General features: G+C 50.3%; 1 protein-coding gene across 10 annotated transcripts in view; it reads right to left on the bottom strand.

The window, feature by feature from the left end:
• Positions 1 to 16,519, bottom strand: part of BCORL1 (BCL6 corepressor like 1) — a 60,425-nt gene that overhangs the window by 13,116 nt on the left and 30,790 nt on the right. For 9 of the 10 annotated variants that reach the window (XM_036840795.1, XM_036840793.1, XM_036840794.1 and 6 more), the window contains 5 exons: positions 13,730 to 13,895; positions 12,380 to 12,460; positions 9,882 to 10,271; positions 6,305 to 6,528; positions 1,958 to 2,179 (listed from right to left, as the gene is read on the bottom strand). In XM_036840795.1, the coding sequence (XP_036696690.1) occupies positions 1,958 to 2,179; positions 6,305 to 6,528; positions 9,882 to 10,271; positions 12,380 to 12,460; positions 13,730 to 13,895 (1,083 nt within the window). The remainder of the gene's footprint in view (positions 1 to 1,957; positions 2,180 to 6,304; positions 6,529 to 9,881; positions 10,272 to 12,379; positions 12,461 to 13,729; positions 13,896 to 16,519) is intronic. The other variant, XM_036840803.1, reaches the window with a different exon arrangement.

Raw genomic sequence — 16,519 nt, 5'->3', positions numbered from 1 at the left:
AAAATCAGTCCTGAGGTGCCATCGCCAGGGGCTCAACTTTGGGCCGTGTCCTCAGCCGTGGGGAGGCAATTCCAGTGACCGAGAATACTCATCTGGGTGTGGTTTGCTGGCGTGAGGCCCTCAGAGAGGCTCACCTGCCCACCCAGAGCTTACACCCTCAGGCCTGAAGTGTCTGAGCACCCTTTCTGTAGTCTGGGGCTTTTCGAGACAGCCCCAGACCAGAGAAATGAGACATGTGCTGGCAAGCACAGCCCCTGGCAGTAATTCGAGAACAAGGAAGAAAGAATTGGTTTAAGTACTATCCCTGGATGCTGGTTTTAATTGTTTTAAGTACTATCGCTGGATGTTTATCCCTGGGCAGTCAATTCCAGCCCTCCCCTCAAATCAAGACTGTTCCAAGGATAAGCCAGTATGGTCACTCATCCATAGTAATGATTAGCTTCCCTGGGCTGAGACGACAGGACCAGAAGTGGGACTCCAGGCCGAGAAGCAGCCTAGCTAGTCTAGGATGAAGCTGGTGAATACGCTGACGGGGAGGGGAGAGGCAGCCCCTCTTCTGAGGGAAAGAGGCTGACAGCAGCTACCAGGGGCCTCTCATCAACTCCCCCAGGCCCTGGTGAGATGGGACTCAGTCGTCCTGACTGACAGCTAGCTCACTGGCTGGCTGGCTAGAGCTAGCGAGCGCGCGAGCCTGTGTGTGCCCACTGCCTCTACCCAGGGGACCACAAGGCCCCCTACCCTCCTCATCAGTGCAGATGTTGCCTCTTCCTCCAGGCCTCAGACTACTCCTCCCTCCCTCCCTCCCTCCCATGACAGGCTGTCCAACCTGCTCTTGCCCTGTCCTGATTGGTTGGCCTGTGGTTTCCTGTTGGCTGCTTTGGCCCCAGGTAAAAGAAGTTCACTTAAAGGGCAAGTGTTGGTCATCATTTTTTCTTTCGATCTCCCCTGGCAGCTACCCAGGCCCCCACACGAGGTGCTCGAGACAGATGCGTGGCTTGCCAGTAAGACACTGTCAAAGCGGCTCTCCCGTGCCAACCAGGCTGGCTGGGAGTGCAGCTGTCTTTAAATGAGTCAGTTATGGGTGTCGGAAGCCTTAAAAAAAAAGAGGGCCTACTCTAAAGCCCAGCAGCTCCACCCTTCAGAGCAAATCCTGGGGAAATAAGTGGTGTGGCGGGCAAAGGCGCATGGTCAAGGAGCTCATATCAACAAAAATGTCCAACAAGGTAACTGAATGATGGCAAATGAGTCAGGCTTCTGCCCCTACCTTGGCATTTGGGAATCAAAAAGACTTTGGTGTGAATTCAGACTCACATGTACGTAGTAGCTGAGTGATTGTGGATGTATCACTTAACATTGCTAACCCCTGATTTTCTCACCTATAAAATGGGGTTAATAAAACCTACTGCCATAGGCTTACAGTGAAGATGAAAGGACACGACGTAATGAGAACTCAACACGACAAAATAAACACCAGCTTCCTTTCCTAATTTCTTTTCCATCCATAGGGAAGTAGCATAAGGTCGGGTGAGCTCATCTCTGCCCCTCCAATGTACTCCTGACCCCCCCACTACCAGAAGCTGAAACAAGGGGAAGCTGGAGAGGGATGTAAAGAGTGAGCAATGATCACCCCCGTCCCTGAGTGGGGGAGCCACGGCACAGGGAAATTCAAGACGACATAAAAACCCCCAAATCCCATTTCTGGCCTAGGAATGTACTGGATGATATTGTGTTACCATTTCAATTCTGTTCATCCTAAATTGCCTTTCAAAAGGGTTTGCATTCCCACACACCACGCCAGGGTCAAGGCGGCCTCAGAGGCCGTCTGCGCAGTAGGAGGAGGCCAGCCTGGGCTCAAGCCCCAAACCAAGCCCTGCCCAGGCCACAGAAGAGCCAGTGGCGAGAAGCTTCTCCACAGATGCTCGGGCAATGGCATCCTGTGGCTGGGGCGGCTCCTTACCTTATAGCCAAGACGGGCCGCCCGCTGCAGGAGGGTCTCGCCAGCATTTTTGTTCACTATGAGCCGACGAGCCTCTGGGGGGATCTGCCGGGCTGCAGGTGACTCGGAGGCCTCCTCTGGGCCAGCACTTCGGGACTTTGAGGGCGTGCATGGCTCTGTGGGTCTCGCTGGGGTGGGAGATTTGGGACAGCGTGTCTTCTGCTGGCTCCAACGCCCTTTGCCCTGGAAAGCAGAGACGCAGTCCTAGATCAGCACAGGTCCCCGCTCATTTCTACCTGGTGAGCAGACGCTAAGGGGCTCAAGTCCTCAACCCCAGAAACCAAGGAATAACGACAGGATTGGAAAGCGCAGGTTGAGGAGACATCCCAGCCTCTCTCAAGCACTCTGCATGCCTTCTTTACCTGCCTCAGTCCCCGTTTCTTGTGGTTTTTACAAGTCATCTCGATAAATAAGCGGGAGCAAACTCTCAGAGTAAAGAGAAGTGGAGACAGCTAGCTTTGACTAAAGAGGCACGGCTGTGGAAGCCTTCACTCTTGTTGCAAAAACCTTCCCCCCACATCCAACCCTCACCAGGTTTTTCCCACCTCTCACCACACTGTGTCCCCGATCACACTCATGCCCACCTGGGCTGGTGGAAAGCGATCAAGCTCACGAAGCAGACAGACCGGGTTTTGAATCCTGCCTCTGCCAGCCACTAGCTATAAGACCTGGGGCAAGACCCAACCTCTCGGAGCCTCGCTTTTTCCCTTGCGGGGTCTTTGAGATAATGAACTAGAGCAGCTCCAGAACAATGCACAAGGTGGGTGCTCACAAAACGTTAGTGTCCTTTCCTCATGAAATGACCCCTGCATGTCTCCTTTATCCTCCCATCTTGAACTGGAATGTCTAGAGCAAGTTCCCATGCCTGGCCCAGCACGGTTTAGTGAGTCTATAGGGGCAGGTAACTTGTCTCTTTCAGATGAAGGGAGGTGACTTCAGATGGGGAGGAACTGTGTTCGAGGAGCTGTACTCGAGGAACCAGACCCAAGGCGCCTCATCTGCACCTGGACCTAAGTTAGATGATGAGATTCGAAACCTGGAGTTGATACCGTAAGTGGACAAGACTTTGGGGGGGCCTTGGGAGAGGAGGGTATGACTTGCATGTGGAAGGGTATGAATCACTGGGGGGCCCGAGGACAAGAATGTGCCCTCATCAGACTTTAAGATGGCCCCTGATGATCCCCACCTCCTGATATTCATGCTCTTGTGTAGCCCCCTTCTGCACTGGAGAGGACTGATCTGTGTAGCCAACAGGAGAAGGCAGAGATGACGGTGTGTGACTTCCAAGGCTAGGTCCTAAAAGACAATGTTGCTTCTGCTTTGTTCTCTTTTGGATCACTCGTTCTGGAGGAAGCCTGCTGCCAGGTCATGAGGACACTCAAGCATCCCTTTAGAGAGGCCCACAGGGCAAGTAAAGGAGGCCTCCTGCCAACAACAAGCATCAACTTGCCACCATGTGAGGGAGCCACTCTAGAAGCAGATCCTCCAGCCCCAGTCAAGCCTTCCGATGAATGGAGCCCTGGCTGACACCATGACTGCAACTTCACGCACGGGAGACCCCAAGCCAGACACAGCGAAGCTGCTCCTGAATTCCCGACCCCCAGAAAGTGTACGAGATAATACATGTTTATTGTTGGGTTAAGCTGCTAACTCTTAGGGTAGTTTGTTGCACTGCAATAGATAACTAATACATCCCACTTACCCAAGTCCCTTAGAGCATCAAGGTCTCACTTAAATCCTGTGTCTTCTACAACATTCTACAACACTCTGGTCCCCACTGCCCTCTTTCTCTGCAACACCCAGAACACCTAGTCTGAATCACATAATCCAATGCCTTATGTCTGACTGTCAATTTCCTCCCGTTGTTTCACGGACAAGTCTGGCCTCTCCTGCTACGTTTGAAGCTCCCCGGGGTCAGGGTTCACATTGTCATCTTCTCTTTTGTTCCTTACAACACTTAACTCGGGGTTGGGCACATCACTGCAACAAGCATTTGTTGACTCGATCCAAGGCAGCTATAGGGAGAGCCCTGGGCAGCCAGAAGAGTTGCCTAGAAAGACACGAAGCCAGGAAAGGAATGGCAGCAGGGAAAAGACAAGGTCCCAGGGCATTTGTTTCCTCTGGTAAATCCCAAGACAAGAGCTGCTATATGTCCACATCCCAAAAGGGCAGAGAGGTACGATAGCTAGCAGGAAGGCACCGGCTATGAGTGTAGAATGCTGCTTTATTGCCGGGAGGATAGAGGTGTATTATGGTGATACTGGAGGACGCTGGGTAAAGTACCCAGGTTTTTGCTAAGCCAAGCCGGGAGCCAAAGGGTGACTCTCTTTCTAGGGGCCAGAGCTGCCAGAGACAAGGGAGGCTGCCTGAGGGAGGAGCAAGAGCAAATGGGGACCACCTCCCCCTCCCCCCTTCCTCCCTGGCTCGGAACCCCTGTGGGAAGAAGCCTTTGGCCAATGCCCCAGTTTTAGTGTTGCACGTGCGTCCCCCGCCCTCCCACCACCTTGCTTCCCACTACAAAGCACCGTGCCATGGGGGCAACTGGAGCAGGTGGTGGTGACTAGGAGAGAAAGAAAGGCGGGAGGGAGAAAGGGAGGCCCTGTGAAGGGAGAAAACCTCTCTGGGAGAACATGTCAGTGGACACACCGCCAGGCAGAATAACCAGACAGAAGCATCAGCGTGTGCTGCTGAACGTCAGGCGGCTGGCCACCTTTGTGTGGGACGGGGCCATCTGAGTGTGTGGGGAAGAGCAGGGGAGGGGGACGCCCACCTTTCGCCAGAGCTGCTCAGGGTTGCAGTGTCTCCCTGCCCAGCTGCCCCCTCCCCCAGTGTCTCCCGGATAGACAGAAGCCACCCATTCACAGGGTGGAGACATAGGCAAAGAGTGGGGGGCGTGCGCCAAGGGCAGCCAGGCCGGCCTCACACGCCAAGTCTCTCACTCGGGTCACCGAGTAACCTCGAACAAGTCCACTAACCTCCCCAAGCCTCAGTTTCCTCACCATAGAATGAGGACAGCTACTGTGGGAATTAAGAGCGATCATGCAAGCAGAGCACCTGGCACAGACCAGACTTCCCCTCTCCTGCCTAGGCCTCCTCTGGGGGTCGCAGGGAACTGGCACTGCTACCTTGCCTCTCCGAGCCTCTGTCTCCTCATTCTTACCTCGGCCTGAAACTCGAGGATGTACACCAGCCTCAGAGAGAGCACTTTACTGTTCTCAAAGCCCTTCACATCCGTTGCCTCCTTTCTTCCCCCAAGCACCCTCTTGAGATGGAAAGGACATGAAGTATCATCTCCATTTTTAAAGAAGAAGAAATAGGCTTGAGTACTTTGTTTGAGCTGGAACCAGATTCCAGAACGAGGAAGGGGAAAGGAGGGGGGACTCAAGCACTTGGGTCTCCTACCTTTTGCCAGTGCCACACAGGGATCCCTGCTCTGGAGCTGGAAAGAACCGTAAGGATCACAACCACCAAAACAAGCCCAATATGACCTTTTTTTTGGTTGTCAAGACAAACACATATTACAGGTAAACATGTGAACCTGAACCTCACTTCTCTCAAATGTACAGCTCACCCAGGATAAGGACGGTGTAATTTTTTTTGAATTGTGCAATGCAGAACTCAACACCAGTGCCATGAACATCAGACCCAAAAGAGACGTCAATTTTGAACAGGGGTTCTAGAACGCTTGCCTGGCTATTGATTGGTGAGTGCCCACTTACCTGCTCCTCTGCTTCCATGAGAAGCAAAGGAACTGAGGAGTGGGGTTGGGGAAGTACAGCTATGACCGGCCCAAGTGGAAGAATTCCTTCAGCCCCACCCTTAGGCAACCTTGGCCTGGACATCAACATCCTTGCTTCTGTAAGTTGTTTTCTACCTTGATTGACTCAGAAAGCTCCCTGATTGGTTTCCAGTGAGTTAAGCCCATACAAAAGCTTCTTGATTGGATGTTAACAAGCTATTCAGGGTAACATCCTGCCATATTCTTTAGCTCTCCCCTAACTCAAAGGAGATTCAAGGATTGTCAAGGAAAAGCCATCATGGGCCAAACCCCAGAGTTTGCAGATGCTTCTTGTTAGCTCTAACTTTAGTTCCCATTCTTCAAATCCACACCCCAACCCTTCTAGAACTAGTTTAAAATATTTTAATAAATATGGGTTAATTTGATCTCCACCCCCCCCCCCCCACCCCGTGTACTCACTCACTCAGAAGACTGTTGACTGAGGAGCCTGCCTGGAAAATGTGCCAACCTAGCCCGGCCCCGGCCGCCACAATGCCCCTCCTCTACAGCTCCCCTGGCTGGTAATGTACCTTTGCCTCTTCTGAGACCGTCGTCATGTGCTTGGTCTTGCACTTTCGTTTTCCTGATGGCTTTTCTGAATTTTCAAGGCAGGCTGGCTCCTCTAGGTTATTTGGGAGGAAACCATTTGGTGAATCTGAAATCCCCTGGGCTTTGTTGGGCAAGAGAAGGTTCCTGTTCCTGAGGTGGTGCTCCGAACTTTGGGAGGAAGTCTTCTGCTTACGGGCCTTTAAATCTGAAGGCAAGAAACAGGAAAGAATGGATGTCAGGGAAATGGAACACAGAAAAGCAACGCCTTCCTCTAAGCTGAATCAGAGGACTTTGGGGATTAGAACCTCAGTACAAAGTTGTGTAACTATTCGCTACCCATATCTGGCACGGTGCTGACTATTCCACTAAATGCTTCTCGAATGGACACTGTGCTTCCGCATCAAAGTCCCTCTTCTACACGCAGGAGACAACTCCCAGCCCTGCTAGCAGGGGGTGGCCCATCTGGCTGTCCCCAAGATGAGGGTAATTTTAAAAGGATTTCCCCATAGCCCAGAGCAAATCAGAACTTTCTTTTCAGCTTTTCCCCACTTTGTCTTTTTTTCCACTCTAATATGAAAACAAATTTAGCAGCTTTGCTGAAGTGAAATATGAAGTATACTGGGGTGGGGAGTAAATGGTAGAAGGCTTCCTTCATAGCCTCAGCTCTACCCGCCTGACTGCCCTGTTGGTCTCTCTCCAAGCACACAAAGATCAAAGCCACAGAAACTCCCTGAAACCAGAAGCTGCCATGGGCCGACTTAACTGGTGGGCAATCACAGAAACCTGCTGCCCTCCGTGGCTGGAAATCAAGTCACTGGGACACACTGGGCAACATCTCTAATTCTAGCCATAGCTCACTGAACAGAGCACATTCCAGTTTCAAACAGGCCTGCTGGGAACTCCATTACCAAGAGCCTCATCCCACAGGGTCAGTCCTAAACTCCAGAGGTAGGGGGACAGATTGAGTTTATCCTTATCTCTTAGCATTAGTGTTACATGACTTGGCCACTAGCTGTGTGACTGCTGAGGGCAGGTCATAATCTCCCTGAGCCTCAGTTTCCATGTCTGTAAAATGGGAGCATATAACCCACATCACCCCTTTATAAAGTGTTATAAAGAATAAGGTATCATTATCGTATTATTTAAGTGTAAGCTCTTTAGGTAGGGCCATGCCCATGTGTTCTTTATCTCCCCCACAGGACTGGCCACCGTGCCCAGTACACGGCAAAAGATCAGTATGTCTGTGAAGTGAGTGACTGCAGCCTCAGTTTCTCCAGGTTGTGAAACGAGGGGGGTTGAGCAAGATCCAAGAGTTCTCAACTCGCCTCCCCTGACCTTTGCACGCGCTCTTACGTGTGAAATCGCCAAGGGCAGATCCGGATGTAGGAACCATCATTACAGCATGAGGAATTGTCTGCAGGTTATGCACAGCTCTTAGAAGGCCAGCTGCCATACCACCCCTTCCTCCCAACTAGCTCCAACCCACTAGTGGGTCCCCACATCTGTCTAAGAACTGCTGTGCTGGATGGCTTCTAATGGCACTTCCAGCCAGCACGTTCTCAACCAGGCCTTTTGATGCAACAAGTTTGGGCTGAGGCAAAAGAGGAAGGAACAGAACCATGCCTTGTGAGGACCTCAGGAAACACAGGGAAGCCATATTACAGCATTCAATGCCACAGAAAAAGCAGCAGCCCCTTCCCTATGTACTCAGGGCAGGGCAGGCTGTGGAGTTTATTCAACTGTAGTGGAGCAGCCTCACAGTAGCACAGAAAGGAACAGAGAGTGAAGGTAGCAGGTGTATGAGTGGCAATGGCTCTTCCTATCCCCTTCTGCAAATCAAGAAAAGAGAGACCCAAGCCAAGGACGAAAGGAAAGATCATGAGGCCCAGACAGGAGTAAAGTGACCTGTCTAGTTTGGTCTCTGCCTGACTCTCTGATGTCAACCTGAAAGAGGGTAGCAATAGGAGGGATCAGAGCTTTCGGAGAAAAGAGATGTTTGCCAGGCAATTCCTTCATGAAGAGTCACCATCAGATCTAGAGGAAGGTGACCAGACCACAGGCCAAAGCCAACAAACTCAACTCAAAGGGAGAATGATCTACTTTCCAACAGCTGGAGCTGCCTCCACAACAAGCAGGATGCCTTGCTGAATGGCGTTCCCATGCTCCTGGAGGTGGTTAAGTTGAGGCTACCTGTCAAGAGTGCTGTGGAGATCTCCGCATTGGGTGGAAAACTGGGCCAGGTAATCTCGAAGGTCCTTCTGGTTCCAAAAGCCGATAAGTTCCATAAGAAGCTTCCAAGCTTCTAGGAAACCAGATCTCATTAGAGAAGACTGGGTGATACAAAAGCTCCTCTTCATCCTAACACAAGTGGCTGAGGCCAACTGCTTGACAACTCATTCCTGACCAATCCATATGGCTATGGCAGAAAACTGGGAAAATCATCCCCACTCTCTCACACGGTTGATGAAAATTGGCTCGATCACTCTCTTAAGTGTAGGACTAGGTATTGTATATATCTCTACTTAAACAGCGCTGGAAATGAGGTTTAGCCTTCTTTGCATTATAGCAAACCCAGAATCTACTACCCACTCAGATGTGGTTATTCAGTTTTCACTAATATGGAGACTGCAGATATTTACCAGCAGCTCAGGATGAATACATTATAGGAGCCAATCAATTGTTGTTTCAAGGGCAGAGGTCAGAGAAAGAGAGTGAGAGACAGAGGTGTTCTCATTGAACCCAGAGATGTGCTTTTTGCTCATCTAGAAATCCACTATAGGAATGGGCCCGAAGAGCACTTAGCAGAACAAACTGATATTAGCCTTGGTGACAGTCTGTGCCTCCATGATTACATATTATAGCGTCTAACGTGGCCAAACAAAGCCTGGTGTTCTCTCCTTGGGCTGCCTGATTTTCCAACAAAAATGATGCCTGCAGGTCCAACAAAAATGATGTCATCTGAAAGCTTCACTCTGCCTCTTAATAACCTTTGTGGCTTTAACCAAGAAAGCCAAGTTGTGCCCGCTTCTACTTGAAGTTCTTCTGTTGGGTTGAGGAAACCATTGTGCTTCTTTTTAGTTTAGGGGCTGGAGGCATCCCACGAAAGGCAGCCAATACCCTCTTTCTTCTTGAAGCCAGGATTCTAGGAGAGAAAACCCAACCTCCCAAAAGACCCAACTCCCTCAAGCCAACCAGAGAACTCCCTGGTATTGAGTTGTCCCACACCAAGGACGTCACTGTGGCCTTGCCCACAGGTTCAGACTTTTATAAAAAATTGGAGAGCTCGGGGCTGCATGTCCTCAGCTCACCTGTAGGTCAGTCCAATGTCATTCAATCTCAACCCCAAGCCAAGACCTCGGGAATGGAGTTGAGTGACCCCCTCTGGCAGCTGGAGCTCATAGCACCATGTTTCTCTGGGTGCAGAGGCCTTTGGCTGGCGTAGAGGAGGCAGAGGTGGGAACACCCAAGATGCCCGAGGGTCCCCAGAAGCCAGAGTCACTGTGGTTTGGGGACGGGGGACAGCAGCTCCCTGGGGCAGCAGCCCCTGGCCGGCCTTACCTGCTCTCCCTTTCCGCCGCTGCTCTTCTTCTTGTTCAGTCAGGTACTCCCCAGTCTGATATTTTCGGCTCTTCTGCCGTCTCCGTTTCTTCCTCTTCACCAGGCCCTCCTCCTCGTCTTCCTCCTCCTCCTCGTTGGTGTCCCACATTTGCCGGGCAGCCTCTGTCCTCCAGGGCATCTCTCGGGCTCGCCACAGGTGCCTGCGGCCCTGGCTCAGCAGGGTCTTGTCCTGGGCATGGTGGCTGCGATACTGGGTGTCCCGTTGGGTCTTTCTCACCTTGCGACGCTTGGCCGGGGTGGGGGTCACCTCCTCTTCCTCCTCGGTGGGGAAGACTTCCTGGCTTCCCATGTCACTGTCTGCCATACCAGCAAAGGAGCTACAGATGCTTCCTGTGGACGGGATGTACAGAGGACGGTCAGGTACCTCTTCAAAGGACCAAGAGTATGGTGTCGAAGCAAGTGCCCTGGATTAGGAGTTTGAAGGTGGGTTCGAGTTCAGGCTCTGCCAGTTATTGGCTGTATGCTCTCAGAAAGTTCCTTCACTTCTGTCTCCTCGTCTATAAAATGAGAATACTGTTCTCTGCCTTACTGACCTCACAGGACTGTTCTGAGGCTCAAATGAGATAATTCACCCTTAAGCGCTTTACAGAGTCCAATATGTTACACAGCTATCAAGTATCCAAACCTCACACCCTTCCTCATCCACGCTGCCCTGCCACTTTCATTCATTCCACAAACTCTTACTTTGTGCTTATAAGGTGCCGAGACTTGTCTGAGGGGCAGGAAAGGGCCACAGGGTTTAGTAGAGGGTGAGGGAGGGAGGGCAGACTGACATGGCGCCCCCGCCCATGCTCACTATGTGACCCCCCCAATCTTGCTGACAGAGCCACCCTGGGCAAGCAGAGTTGTCACCAAAGAGTCTCAGGAAAAGTGAAGCAAGAAGGAGCCCCTTTCCTGTGACATAGCCTGCGTTAGTCCCGCCCAAATGCTCCTCAGCCAGGCCCTCTTCCCTTCCTTGACCCCACCTCCTATTGAGCAGCCAAGAGTCCAGGGGTGGAGCTTTCTCCCCAGCTCCACCCCCCGCCCCGCTGCAGCTGTTCCTCACCGTTAGGCAGGCACTTCCCCCTCCTCTCCCCACCACCCCAGGATGATGGGACCTTTACTACCCTCCTCTGCCACCCGGCCAAGAGGCCATTTTCCTCCCCACGCCTGCCTTCAATTCTGCTAACAACAAGCACAGTCCTAAATTGGCCCGGTTTAGTGATCCAGGAGATCTGACATCTTTCTCAGAAGCAGCTCTGAGATACCACCATCTTCCTCTCGAGGCCCGGCTATTAACTCGACAATCCCCAAACCCAAGTGAGGTCAGCAGAAGAAAGAAATGGTTCGAGGGAATTCCCTAGTGGTCCAGCGGTTAGGACTCCGTGCTTTCACCGCCAAGGGCCCAGGTTCAACCCCTGGTTGGGGAACTAAGATTCCACAAGCCGCGCGGTACAGCCAAAAAAACAAAGAAAAGGTTCGAGGCCAACAGAGTGGCAGTGGCTCTTGACCAAAGCTTCAAGTCAGTCAGACCGCTTAAAGACAGCAAATATCCAGCAAACTTTCCATTATACAGACTAGGCAGGGAATGAAGTGTTCTAGTTAATCTAATATTCTGGTTAACACGAATCACCATAGAGATCACACAGGGATCACCAATTTCCAAAGAATCAAATACACTACAATGTGTTTAACACTAAAATGGGAACGGCTGTAATGTAATCGTTCTTTGATGATTCAGAGGACACTTCAGGATTTTTCGAGGCCTCCAGGCTGTCATTACGAGCCCCAGTTACCACCGCGCTCTCCATGTGCTGAGGTGCCCATTAATAGAACGTCAGATAACTGAGTTTACACTGTGCCCTGCTTCCCCATTCCATCCACTTTGCATGGAAATCTGGGTGAACTGGGGCAACCATTTCTAGCACTAAATACCAACTTGGAGGCTAGCAGACAACAGTAGTAGCTATAAAGGGCTATCTTTTTCTGGACACTGGGGGTTGACCAATACAAGTTCAGGGGACCAGAGGTGATTCTGCTGGCCCTGACGACTCAGTGACCATTTCCAATTTGGATGATGCCTGGCACACAGGGCAAGAGGACAGAGGCCCAAAGGTTAAATGTCTGTGCCAGAGACTGGCCCCAAAAATCACGAGATGCCAAAGCCTGGAGTAGAACCAGTTTTCCTGAGTGGCACAGGCCTTTCCTCTTTCCACCACTGGCTGCCAACAAGAGATGTCAAATCTCTGTTATGAAAAGCTAAGTAAATCATCCTAAAATCGTGGGCAACTACCCAGCTCCTACCCTGGGCTCTCTCGTCTCTTCAAGGAGCTGGGCATCTTGGCACGGTGAATCAAATCTCCAACTCTCCACCTGGGCCAATGGCAAAATCGCTCGACCAGACTTCTACCTCTCTGCAGAGAAGTGCCAAGATGGGCCTCAGCCTCAGGGTCACTCACCAGACTGACTGCGCGTCCGGGTGCTCAGGACCACGGGGATGAAGTCACGGAAACTGCTCTTTGCCTTCTTCTCCAAGGAACCTGGAGTGGTGTGTGGTTTCAGGGCAGAAGGCAGGAATATCACAATCAGAGTCTCAGGACAGGAAAGCCTCCCCCACCCTCCCAACCCAAGAGGCTCAAATGGAAAACTCAAGGGAGGGTTTGTGTTCTCCCTGCATTACATTTATTAATTCCCCTTATGCTGCTATCACCTACGTATCTCTTTTAGAGAAGGAGCTTTTCCCGGTGGTTTTTGAAAACTGGGAGTTGGGTCATTTTTGCTGACACCAAAAAAGGCAGTGCACGGCATCGATTCGCCGGCACGCCACAAAGTGGAAGGCCCGGTTGCCTGGACGACTGTGAGGCTGCTGCGCCTCCACAGCGTTATAACTGAGCTGGAGCAGGTCCCAGAGAAGGGCAACCTCCATGAATCGTAGAGGATTGAGCAAGGCAGGAAGATGGGAGCAGGGAGCGGCAGACAGCGGAAAACTGCTATATAAGAACAGACTAGAAAGAGGCAGGTCACTTCAGACAGGCAAGGCTATGAACACTGGCTACTATGGGCAGGAATACGCGGGCTTCTCTCTGCTGAGGGCGCCAAGGCACTATTAGTGGCAGAGCATACGGGTTACATACACACCTCCCCAACCCAAACATCCTGTGTGTCCCTAAATAATAAGGGTTTAGGATTCCTCTAACCCTTCTAGCTAGCTAGCTATTAATTTTTAACTTTTATAATGGGAGCTTCCAAATATACCAAAGGTAGAGAAAACAGTGTGAATAACCCCCATTTGGTCTTAATCCTCACTAAACCCATTTCTTCTCTGAGCCTAGACCCACTGCAGGGTAATAGGTTGGCTACTCTGCTGTAGGACTGACTCTTGTCTGTCTGAAAAGCACCACTTCAGAGTGTGCCTTATTCTAGCAACCAGGGTGAGCAGCGTTAAGCCCCCACTCCCGTCTCCCTTCTCCCTCCGCTTAGATTTCAGAGGTGTCAATTATATCCTCCTCCTGGGACTTCCCTGCTGGTGCAGTGGCTAAGACTCTGTGCTCCCAATGCAGGGGGCCCGGGTTCAATCCCTGGTCAGGGAACTAGATCCCGCATGCTGCAACGAAGATCCCGTGTGCCGCAACTAAGACCCGGCACAGCCAAACAAACAAATAAATAAATAAATACTTTTTTCAAATTATATCTTTCTCCCACAGTGAGGAAGTCTCACTTTCCTGGTCAGTTTCAGAGCCCCTCCCCCCCCACCCGCCATAGGGATCCCTCTGCAGCCCATCAAGAGGGCCAGGACCCACGGGGCCTACCTTCCTCGTGGCCATCGGCTCGTTTTCCTGGAGACTGGGACTCTGGCTTTGTTGGCTTCCGGTGCTTGTGCTTTACCCTGACTCCATTGTGCTCTTTTCCTGAATCTGAAGCCCCCCTGGGGCTTTTCTTGGTGGGTTCCTGGGGGTCACTAGGTGGCTTCCGGCACTGTGGAGAGGTGGAGAGAGTCAGGCCTGAGGTCAGTTTCACTTCTTAAGAAAGCCCTCTTAATGTTGAGCCCTGTGCCCTGACACTGACACACGGACACGAGCTGCCCAGGTGGAGGCTGGGGGAAGGGGCCGCCCGCTGCCTCCCACAGTGGGCTACAGAGGCTTTTTGGACTGAATCCAGTGCCCTAGCTAATCCCCATAGACATCCATACCCCCTCATTTGAAACACGTCCACAGAGTCGGCATTCACAAGCCGAATAAACACCCAAAGTCATTTGAAAAGGTGCAAAGTCAGGCCCCATACTCTCTATATCCGAACAGCAATAGAGAGATGGACAGAAAACAAAAATGCCTCTTCTGCAAGTTGGATGACTACATTGTTCAAATAACTTCACTGTGAATAGTATTGACACCAACAACTGAAACTAATTCTCATATGGGCCAACTCAAGAAAAATTATCTATTTTCACGTGTAGATTAATACCAGAAAAAAGATTCAACTAAGGCAAGAAGAAAAGTCTACCACGGCAGCAATTCCAATCTCCCCGTACTTAGGAAAGACACCGAAAAGGCCCAGGCATTTTCAATAACGACCCTTTACATTCTGAGGCCCTTTCACCTTTTCCAAAGAGTCTCTCTAATATTCGATTTGTTCTTCCCAACAACCCAGAGAGAAAAAGCTAGTATCACACCCTTGAACAGACGAGGAAACTGAGCCTCCAAGATAAGAGGTTAAATGACTTGTCCAGGGCAACACAGCCCAAGGCGTCCACTTGCTCAGGGGCCGTCAGGGACTAGGCAAACCTGCAAGTTAGCTGCTCTGTGCCTGCAGTGAGAAAACGGCTGAGCTAGGACTAAGACCCAGGGCTCCTGGCACCCAGCCCGGGCCTCTTCACCTCAGCTCTCACTCCTCTTCTTCCTTACTTGTGTCCTCCACTGGTTTTGGTCATCCGCACTCATACCTACCGCCCGGCGCATGGGGTAGGCACAATGGTTGTGCTTACACATTGCAAGGACACTCTGAGCCTAGCAGTCACAGATTCTCACAAGCTTTGAGATCTCTCCATGCCACCCAACAAGAAATAGGGCAAGGTAGGGATTTCTAGTATTGTAGGATCCAGGGAGTGCAGAGTAAGCAAAACATTTTAACAATGACAGCGGGCCCTAGGAAGAAAGGAAGAGTTGTTTTCCCCCTAAGCAGACCCGCACGCCACATTCTAAAAAGTTATCATGGTCCAGCTCCAGCTAAGGGGATGGCAGATGTCTTACTGATGGAACATTTTTCCGGCGGGGGGTTGGGGGGAACATGTCTCCATAGAGTCACCATTCCCCATCAAATTCCAGGGACTCCTGCTATCCCATGAACTCCTCCTGCTTCTTATTCAGCAGAGGGCTGAGTTGAAAATTCAGTTTCTCCCTTTACTTGCTGCCAGTTCCTACAAACCAAAGTGTTAGGAGAAAGAAAGAAATGGGAAGGAAAGAGGAATATGGGCAACTGCTGCTTGAAGTGTGACCTTCAGGTATGGCCACAGAACAACTACCTCAAGTCAGGCGGAATAAAGTTCAGTGCATGTCAATTTGAACATGTCGTATTTATTTCTGAATATCATTTTTAGCTGGCTCTTTCAAGTACAGATCATTAACTTTTACTTCCTAAGAGAGACAAAAACAAGTAAAACAGAACATCTAGAAGGGATCTGTGTCTGTATGTTCTGCAAGGGCAACACTCAGAGTAAAAATATATCGCACACTCCAACTTAGGCAAAAAGTTGCGATGATGAACAGACCATGTAAGATGAATGTTCTGGTTAACAGAGTTTTGAAGGGTTTTCCAAAGAATTTTCCAAAAGATGAGAAGACAACCAGCACCAGATGAAGCAGAACTTTCTTTGCTGATGATTCAGAAGGTCCTTCAGGATTCCGTGCGGCCTTGGGGCAGGTGGTGTAGGAGACAGGAGACTGATTCTTTTTTAAAAAATTTTTTTATTTAATTTTTTTATTGAGGTAACATTGGTTTATAACATTATATAAGTTTCATGTACATAACATTATATTCCTACTGCTGTATACACTACAGAGAGTATTCTGATTCTTGGCCATACCCTGAAAGGGGCTGCTTTGAATCGACCCCTGATCTTAGTTTTGCTTATCAATGGTTTCTTTCTCAGGAAAATGGAACATAAGAAAAGAAAGATCTAAGTTATTTGCTTTCCGGAAAAATGGACATTTACTAAATCATTACAGGCAGTTGCCAAGGGCTGCTTCAAGGCTCCTGATGCTGTGACTTTATTCTCTGCCCTCTGCATCTGTCAGTGGGCCCAGTGAACTGTTCATCTAATATAGGAAGGGGCAGTGCCTGCCTGTCAGCGAGTCACCTGCAAGACATAAGCTCCATGAGGGTCTATCCTATTTGTAATACTAATGATATCAACAGCAGCCACTAACACTTTCTGAGCACTTACTATGTGGCAGGTACTGTTCTAAGCATTTACACATATCACTTCATTTTATCTTTTTTTAACAATAGCTTTGTTGACATATAATTTACTGAGATATATCATACACTGATTTATGTTTATTATTCAACTGTTTTTAATACAACCACGGAAATGTGCAAGGATC

The sequence above is a fragment of the Balaenoptera musculus genome, chromosome X (assembly GCF_009873245.2).
Source record: "Balaenoptera musculus isolate JJ_BM4_2016_0621 chromosome X, mBalMus1.pri.v3, whole genome shotgun sequence".
Classification (NCBI taxonomy): domain Eukaryota; kingdom Metazoa; phylum Chordata; class Mammalia; order Artiodactyla; family Balaenopteridae; genus Balaenoptera; species Balaenoptera musculus.
The sequence above is the reverse complement of the archived record's forward strand: the minus strand, read 5'-3'. Positions and strand labels throughout refer to the sequence as shown.